This window comes from Hirundo rustica, chromosome 9, assembly GCF_015227805.2.
Source record: "Hirundo rustica isolate bHirRus1 chromosome 9, bHirRus1.pri.v3, whole genome shotgun sequence".
Lineage (NCBI taxonomy): Eukaryota > Metazoa > Chordata > Aves > Passeriformes > Hirundinidae > Hirundo > Hirundo rustica.
Genome location: NC_053458.1, coordinates 21,180,047 through 21,189,669, shown reverse-complemented (window position 1 = coordinate 21,189,669; position 9,623 = coordinate 21,180,047). Strand labels below are relative to the sequence as shown.

Here is a 9,623-nt window from a genome sequence, read left to right as displayed (position 1 = left end):
TCTAAATCCTTGCATCAAAACCACTATCTCTGAACGTCCACTCAGTTTAACACCACTGGTGATCAACATAATACATTTTAAAAGCTTTGGACAAAACAGCAGGTACAGTGGACATAAATGTTAGTTCTAAATCTGCAGCCCTCAATGTACATTGTACGCACATAAATATCTCAGCTATAATACACATTCCAGGTCATCCCTAAAAGCCATACTATTATGGAAAGCACAGCCATGCTAACTTTAGGATACAAACCATAATTTCACCTCTACAAAAGGAAAGTATAATTAGTGGCAGTTTATTGCCTCATACAAATTTAACCAACATGGCAACCATGCCAAAGGAATTAAAACATTTTCAGGACATATGTACAGACTGTACATTTCAGAAACATCTGAACAATAAAAATGCAAGAACAATCTCCGCATTACAAATTAAACTAAACAAATGGTTTGAAACCGTCAATGCATTGAATGGGTTTACAAAGGCACTTCCCTACCCAAAATAGGAAATGACAATCTGCAGCCTAGAGGGAGGTTGGAGAAGAGTGCTCATCAACTACTGCACAATCTCAACTTTAAGAAAAAATAAGCAGGATTTAATCAAACATTTATAGGATTCAATGTGATCCACTTCTGAAAGAATTCACACAGTCTCATCTTTGTTTTTCTGTTGCTTTTCTTGGCTCTCTTGTTCTGTACTTTGGCTCCTTCGACGATCATGTTTGTCAGAATGGTCCTTGCTATCACTGTGATCATGTTTGTGGGAACGTTCTTTGCTTCTGCTACGCTTCCTGGATTTTTCTTTGCTGGGACTCTGATCTCGTTTTCTGGACTTCTCAACACTATCTGTTCTTCCTCTGCTTCTGCTTCTACTCCGTTTATTTGACTTCTCTTTATTTTCATTTTTATGTTTACTTGATTTCTCTTTGCTCCTGCTTCTGCTGCGCTTACCTGTGTTCCTGCTTCGACTCCTACTCCTATGCCTTCGTTCCCGGCTTCGACTTCTACTATGCTTTCTCTCTTTTTTCGAATCCCTCTTGTCGTCGCGGTGTTTCTTCTCATCTTTGTCATCCTTGTGTCTTCTCTCCTCCGTGTCACCCTTACTCTTCCTTTCTTTTGACCTTTCTCTAGATCGATCTTTTTCCCTCTCACTACCTCTTTCCTTATCATAATCTCTCTCTTTTTTACGACTCCGCTCATTTTCTTTCTCTCGCTCCCTATCCCTGTCTCTTCTATCTCCTTTCCTGTCACGACTTCGACTCCGGCTTCTGTATCTGTCCCTGCTTCTGCTTCGCCTCCGTTCCAGTGAGCGATCGGTACTTCGAGATCTCCGTCTTTCTTTTTCTCTCTCCTTTGCTTCGCGTTCTAATCTCTGCCGTTCTCGTTCTCTTTCTAGTTCTCTATCAAAACTAGATGATCCATGGCCTTCACGATGGTGACTTCTGCTTCTGGATCTTCTGGGAGACCTCCTGGGACTGATGGATCTTGGTCTTGGAGACCTTTTAAAATAGAAGATATTCTTTATGAAACACCTCCTTCAATAGTTAAGAGATCCTCTTTCTAGTTTATACTTTACATACAGAGCCTGTATTTAATCTTATATACCAAATATCATCTGATTATTTTAATCCACTAGCATTCATAAACTCTTGCCTTAAAACCTATCTCAGTGAAAAGACAACACGTTGCTAGTAATAAGTAGTTCAATATTGAACTTTTAACATTAATTTTTAAAATAATGTTTATGTGACCTTGAACGTCTACGTTCTGCATGCCGGTCTATTTCTTCCATCCCTTCCTTGCCATCTTTCTTGATTTTTCTAGGTCTGCTTTTAATTTGCTGGTCGATGGCTTTCTGGACTGGCACAGGAATTCTTGGAAACAACGTAGAAAACCATTCAAGCTTAGTGAGGAAGGAACGAAGCATCTCCCCTATGGTCATAACACAACCCCCACCTGCCTTCACATCCAGGTCCTGCAAAATACAAGCAAAAAATATCCTGATGGTCAAAGACATTCTTTACCGTTTTAAAAAAATGCTGCTACATTACTGTCCTATTGAAGTCTCATGATTATGAAAGTTTACTTGTCTCATTCTAATACATTTCCTTAAGAGAAATTCAAACTCTGCACTCTTTTGATTTGGCAGAATGTTACAGATAGGGAACGGGACTTAATATATACGCATGCAGGCACATACTAATCCTGCAGCCATCTGGATGGTAAGGGACTGTGGAAGAAGAGATTAACGCAAAATCCCCTTACACGGTCTGGTTATATCGTATGATCTTGCATTGTATTTAAATGCCACAAAGTTGAGAAGTCCTCTGAAACTACATTTAATTCTCCATTTTGTGGATGTTCAACTGTGTACCATCATACCCAACCCTGTGGCCTAAATCATTTATGAACTACATCATTGCCTATCTAAAAATGATCATAGAAAAACCTCTAGTACAAAATGGCATCCTAACAGAATTGGAAGCAATAGCAAACCAACTGCCATGAAGCAGTGAGGTTTCTAATTTAGAAATATGTAAAAAAATAAATAAATGAACAAATAATTGGAAACGCATAATCCATGATGACCATTGTCTCTGAAAAGGGTCATTACCGCATGAAGGCCTTCTTGCTATGCCCTCTCACAGCTCAGGACATGTTAGTCAGCTATTGTCAGTCCCAAACCTATAGTGCAAGCACACAAGGAAAGTGAGATTTGTTATCTAAACAGGAAGAGAAAATCTGAACGTAAAACTGCTTGCACTCACACACATTTAAGTGTTCAGATATACAGTTTTTCCAAATATAATCGCTGCAGAGATCTAAAGAAGAAAAAGAGGAGTTAAACGTAGCACCTGGAGAGTACGTACAGTTAAACAAAATAAACATAAGAAGCATTTTGAAAAGTAACTCTGTGTCCTGGGAAGGTTTTCACAGCAGCATGACAAAAGATGAACTGCTTCCACATATTTATGAACTGGAGGGAAAAAAAAATCCTGTAGGTTTAAATAATTCCATATATAAAAATTTGCTTCATCCTATTGAGCTTGACCAGGACTGGTAAGAAACTTAAGCAGCCCCAAACAGTTTTTCTACATAACATAAAGCTACTGATAGCAGCTGGGAAAGAAACACTAATTCCAAAAATATGGTGGGAGATTTTAAACAAGAAATAAACACATCTTGATACCCCGTATCAGCAAGAACTGAAATGTATAAACTAAAATAAGTGCTTTGAAACATGTACCAGTTAAGACCTGCAAAATGCTTTGTACTTGTGACTGCTTTACTGTCCTTGGAATTGACTTTGTGGGACCCTGAGAATGAAGCCACCCCAATCGCTCTCATAAATTGCAGTCCAACATTGTGAAGGAGAATTCATATTAGCTAGCCCCACCTAGGGTAGAAGGATACTACACCGATTCAAACAAGAGGCCAATTTGATTTCACTTTTGTTAAAAATCTACTACAGCATGGGTTTACCTGAAATTACCAGTTGTTTCCTTTGCTCAGTGTTTTTGATACTTAGCATGAGAGAAGCCATTTAAAATAAATACACTGCACTGCAGTTAGACACAGGTATAATTAACAATATTCTTAATACCCGAATTTGGACATCATTTGCAACTACAACATTTGAAATGTCTTCAAGTAGATGCCTACTGTCACACTGAAGATGGCAAGTGATCCTTCCTGTTCTAGTCTTAAATTTAGGATGTAATTTAAAACCTGCTCAAAAAATACCAATTGCAGCAATATGTAGCAGATTGGGCATTCACCTTCATAGCCCAAGAAACCTCACTCACCAGCTCTCGACTGTTTCTCCAAACAGTAAATCAGGACTAGGATACTAAAGGTATTCCCCTGACTGCATAATAATGCAACCTCTTTACTGAATTTCTTCAGCAACTCATCTCTTTATCTGCCCCATTAACAAAGACATTAAGGTTCCAGAAATAATGCCATCTTATGCAGTTATCGGGCTTTTTGCTTCTCTGAAGAAATCCTGGGTTTAGTTGTTCCAGGACATTAATAATTACCACAAAGATTTCTGGCAGTATTTTTCAAGGTGAATGTTGGTTTCTACCATATAATTCCCACTCTTTTATGTAAGGATCAATTCCCCTATCCCAGTAATAAATAGATAATACAAATTTAGTGCTCTCATGACTTCCTACAGCTTACCTAAAAGTAACTATGATTTTAAAAGACACACAGAAGACACACATTCACACAGCCTGCTGTCTGCATTCTGATTCAGTACATCTGTTCCACATGGCTTTGTAAATCTGACACAGTGACATCTAAACCAATGAAAAAATCTGTTAGATCTTCAAAATCTAAGAGAAATCACCCAGGTCCCAAGCTCAAACCTGTTTCCTGCATTAATTAATGCACACAATGTAAACAAGAACATAACACTGTAACATTCAAACTACAGAAAACCCTATCAAGCAATGTTTAAGCCTAAAGTAGTAACATGAAAAGAAACAAAAGAAAACAAATTATTACCCTCGCCGACATACCTCCTCATCATCAAGAAAGGATTCAAACCAGTCCCATAGATCTGTAGGTGGCTGTGTGTACCTTTAAGCACAAAAACAATATAAAATTTTAATACAGCTTTCTGCATATTAGATCAGTCATTAGTTGATGATATACATACTTACCTTATATACATAAATCCAAGAGCCCTAATATATGGGGAGTCTGTATGAGTGATAAGGCCCATCACTTGCTTACGAGTGAGCTTCAGTGTAAATAATTTGTAGAGCAGACAAAAAGCAGTAGACACAATTCCTCCAGTTCCAACACCGCGCACCTTTCAAAAGCAGAAAGTTAGGTGAGGATGCAGGAAATCACAAAGACATTATCCCAAACCTACAAAAGAATATGAGAACTAACACAGGATAAAATCTAAATCTATAAACAAAGCTATGCAACACTACTTACATCCACAGCTTTGGAAGTGAGAAGAATCTACTATTTGTAATAAATGTTTTATACCTAGAGACTGAGCCAACATACAAGTACATTTTATCTATGCTTTGGAAAATTATTTACCAGACAGAAAAATTTAAGAAGGCACGTACTTCTACTTACCCCTCCACACATCCCTGTCTGGCCTGCTGTTTTTCTGCTGCCCTTCTCCCATGGTTCAACATGCGTAACCTGAAAGAGTGAGGTGGGGGACAGGAGGAAAGAAAGAAAATTACCATTACACCTCCATAATGTTAGGTGACTACATGAGCCTGATTTAACAATGGATATCCTAAACCAATCCTAAAAAACTGTCTTCTAGCAAATTCAAGATCAAGTCTGCTTTGTCATTAAAGCAAAGCACTTGGCTTTTTTAATTAGCGTGTTAAGAAATTACAGGCAAAATCTGGAAAGCAATTTAAAACAAACAAATCCCATAACCCCAAAGGAAATATCCATGCTTATTCTATACTCCTTGGGTAATTTAACAACTGCCTTTGTTTAAACCATCTCTTTACAAGTTTAGTGATAACTGCTGATGACAACTACAAAAGTCAAAATATACAGTTTCATATTCCTAAGTCTCACTTCTGAAGTGAACTTAACTAGAGATTTCTTTATCACTTACTATTAGGACAAAAGAAATATGTTTATCATGGGTCATATTTTAACATAAAGTCCATGCTTTTTCCCTTAGACTGCAATGATGTTCTTAGATTAAATGATTCCTAATACCAACAAGTAAAATTTGCCCAAAACAATCTTGTGAGATATGTTTAGGGATGAATGCACAAACACAGTTAATCAACACCATTCCTAAAACTTGACAATAAGAGTCATAAACAAGCTCAGAACCAGATAACTGCCTACGCTACAAATGAAATTCTGAAATTCAGAGAAGCAATATCTGGCTCAAAAAACAAGTATATTTCCTAAACACATCAACTTAAAATATATGTAAGAGACAAAAAAGGATACAATGGTGCTACACTGGATAGGGAATAAGAGTTCACGCTGTATGATATTTCACTAACTAATATTCCTTAACAATACATGAAATAAAAGCAATTATGTACACAATCACATGAAATCAGAGATACCCCAACAGCAGAAGTTGCTCAACTCTTTGCATGGGTTTTTTACAGTTGCTGTCTTTGCCAAACAGGAAATATGAGAGGTGCCAATACTGTAGGATTCAAAATCCACTATGACTTCCTGTACTGCTAGCATGAGAAGTTCACAAATACTACATAAATAATAATGCATATCCTGGTTATAGAGTATTGCCTCTCACAGGAAATGAAAAGTATTTTATAGTCAAAGGATCAAGTATAACACTTATCACAAATGCCAGTCTTCAACTTTTTAAATTATAGTCAATGTAAACATGATGCTTTTGACAGGTATCAAAACAAAAAACAAAACCCTGAAAATAATGTTCATTTCAAAAAGGGGTATTTAAAGTTTTGATCCCACAAAGACTACTTTGTATGCTTAACTTGTTGGAAATACACAGATGCAATGAAGCTGAGATGTCCTCACATGGTGTTAAGGCCAGGGATAAAGAAAGAGGAAGTCCTGCACTCCGTAGATACAGAACTGAAACAGGAGCCCAGAATTAATTCAAATATCTGGACACAGCCCATATTTTCAAAGATGGTCCTTATCACTAGCCTGCCTGACTTACAATCACCATTCCTGATAATCCAGCACCCAGCATTCTAAAATTTTCTGGAAGAGCCACTTGTTTCTTAGACAGATAAATACACTTGAAAATACAGCTGATATGACAGGTATCACACTCATTAAAAAAAACAAAAATACACACACACACAAAAAAAACCAAACCCCAAACAACAACTAACAAAAAACTCCACAGCAATTATTCAGGAGTCTTAAAACATGAAGGAAATTTGAATCTTCTTAATATCAATGAAGCAGCTTAACCGTCAGGTTATCTTCTTCCTCACAGCCATTACTCATGAGTGAGTAAGGGGCTGAATTTTTTCTTTATTTAGCATGCAGTTTCAAGTCACTAATTGTCAAGTTCAGTAAACAAATCAGATCAATATGCAGATTTTTAGTGGCATGTCAAAATTCTTCCCCAATTTAAGATAAAACCACTTTTGGAATGAAAAGCTGGTCAAGCAAATAACTATTTAACTTACTGCTGCTGAGCTCTCTCAGTACAAAGATGACAAATCACACCAAATACTTTTTAGTGCATCTTAAGGGGTTCACTTTAAAAATAGAGTAAGCTCTCAAATTTTCTGAAAATATGTTTCATGTATCATTTTTTGAGCTCTAAAAATCAGTTGCATAAGTACGCTCTGCTACTTTCTCTTCAGACAGTCATGAGTCTCTCACACGTGCAGCACTGTAGCAAATTAACTGGAGAGATGCTGCCGACAATGTATGTTACACTAGGCATTAGGAGAAATAAATAATCAGCTCCAAGTGACAGAGCACAGGCAGAGAAACGCTATCTTTACGTGAAAAAACAGTAGCATAAGTAAGCGCAAACTGCCAAAAATCTCAAAATACTGTGGTGGAGTTATTTTTCACAGTTATAGTGCCTTAAGTAACTTTATATGGCTTGGATAAATTAAACAAAAAGGCTACCTTTGCTTTTTATTTTATTTATTTCAAATATAATGAAACCCACCAGCTGACACAATAACATTATCAAGCTAAATGAGTTCACCTGAAAAAATAAGCCAATAACGACCAAGACACGGGTGACTAACTGAATTATCTAAGCTTGAATTATCTAAATTTTGGTCTCGTTATCCGAACAAAGAAAGTGGCTGCATTGATTAGCATTAATTATGCATACCTCTACCTGGGAGAGTGGCTTGATGGAAGCCTCGGTGCAAAACTGATTCAATCCTGCTAATAAAACAAGAACCGAGACATAGGTGCCCTGATACAGACCATTCATCTCCCCAGCAGATCCTACCTAATGCCAGGAGAAGCACTAAAACGAACTCGTTAAGTTGTAAGCTGAGTTACGGAGGAGAGAATCCTAACCTGGAACTGAGAAAGAAAGCCACACGCAGACACCTTCGGTCAGCACCATCCCTTCTGTGCGGTTACGCGGCGCGCCGGCGGCTCCGCGCTGCGGGGAGGGCCGGCCTCTGGCAGCGGCAGCAGATCCGCGCCCTCCCCGCTCTCTCCGGCTGAAGGCGCAGCCCTCAGACGGCCATTTCGCCCCCTCCGCCCCGGCTCACGCTGCCCTCTTCAAACCCAATTTGCAGCTCCGCAATTCCAAATCTGACGCGGAACACGCCTCTTCGGTGAGGCAGAGAAGGCAGAGCCTTGGATTCCCCCAGCTCAGCAACACAACCGATATTTACTCCCATCCCTCGCCGCAAGATAAGGGGCGAAAAGGCGCGGGCCGCAACCAACCCGGGCCCGGCGCCAGCGCGGCCCGCGGGCTCACCTTGAAATAGATCTCGTCCACCACTTCGTGGTAGGTCTTGAGCTCGTAGAGCTGCACCTTGAAGTAGGGCGACGAAAGGATGTTGGTGAGGATCATGGGGTTCAGGTTCATGGTCTTTTCGTTGCCCCACAGCGGCAGCACGTTGCCCTGCTTTCCCGAGGCCGCCGGCTTGGGGCCCCCGCTCTGCAGCGGCTGCTGCACGGGCGGAATGGCGCCGGGCGGGTGCTGGGCCGCCTGCTGCCCCTGGCAGTTCGCCACCGCGGGGCTGTTGTTGGCCATGGCGGGTCGGCGCTCGGGGCGGGCGGGCCGCGCACACGGAGCGGGGCCGGCGGGCGCTGCCTCAGCCCCGACAAGATGGCGGCCGGGGAAGTGACGGCGGCGCCTTCCGGGGCCGCGTCAGCGACCCGCGGGGAGCGGCGGGGAAAGGCGGGGGAGCTCCGGAGCCTTGGCGCGGCCCCTCCCGCTGGCGCCCCGGGCGTTTCCCGCGGCTCTTCCCGCGCTCTCCGCCCCGCGGCAGCACGGGGGCTCGGCAGGCGGGACGTCGCCTCCAGGGAGAGCGAGGGCACTCTGTGGCCCGAAGGGGGACAGCTGCTGACACCGTTACACGGAGTTCAGTAGATTAGGCCACCGATTTCACAGAGTTGAAAACTGGTCCCCTTGTCTTTGGCAGTGGGGCCACGGCACAGCTGGCGCTGGCCGCTTCTGCCTCCACGGCAGTGGAAAAGCAAAGAAGTCATAGAATAGCTTGGATTGGAAGGGGACCCTAACCATCTTATCTAGTTCCAACTTCCTGCCATTGGCAGGGACGCCCTCCATTCAACCAGGCTGCTTCAAGCCCCATCTACATAAAATTACCAACATAAAAGAGAAAACAGAAAACAAAAAAGAGAAAATTCTTTGATTTTGCCTGCAACCCCCCCCCCCAAAAAAAAATAATAAAAAAAAAAAATCCCCCAAACCAAATATAACTAGTTACATACTTTGGTGTCAGTCTTTAAACATAAAGTGCAAAAGGGAGACTGAAAGTGTGATATAGAAGAATTGCCAAAATATTCTAAACATCAAATGACTGTGCAAAAATAAACTGATAGTTCAGTGAAATGACTGCAAGCTGGGCATAATGTGCCAAAGTTGTACACAGAAGGGCTCCCCATGGCTCAGTGCATCAGGAAACAGGTAGAGGGAGAGGCTGATATGAAAT

General features: G+C 41.0%; 1 protein-coding gene across 1 annotated transcript; it reads right to left on the bottom strand.

Annotated features, from left to right (window-relative positions):
- Positions 1-280: 280 nt before the first annotated feature.
- On the bottom strand, positions 281-8,762 carry PRPF38B (pre-mRNA processing factor 38B). The gene is made up of 6 exons (XM_040072400.2): positions 8,423-8,762; positions 5,104-5,172; positions 4,671-4,822; positions 4,527-4,587; positions 1,752-1,975; positions 281-1,499 (listed from the first exon to the last, which is right to left on the bottom strand). Exons 1-6 carry the CDS (start codon positions 8,699-8,701, stop codon positions 644-646), a joined length of 1,641 nt encoding a protein of 546 aa, XP_039928334.1. The 5' UTR covers positions 8,702-8,762; the 3' UTR covers positions 281-643.
- Between the last annotated feature and the right edge of the window lie 861 nt (positions 8,763-9,623).

Bases quoted from the DNA above. Each gene is read 5' to 3' on its own strand.
- PRPF38B (XM_040072400.2), bottom strand. From the start codon at position 8,701: ATGGCCAACAACAGCCCCGCGGTGGCGAACTGCCAGGGGCAGCAGGCG. The intron at 4,823-5,103 runs GTAAGTAGAAGT...TGCTTTTGAAAG, and splicing joins AGACAGGGATGTGTGGAGGG to GTGCGCGGTGTTGGAACTGG. The intron at 4,588-4,670 runs GTAAGTATGTAT...TTGTGCTTAAAG, and splicing joins CTTGGATTTATGTATATAAG to GTACACACAGCCACCTACAG.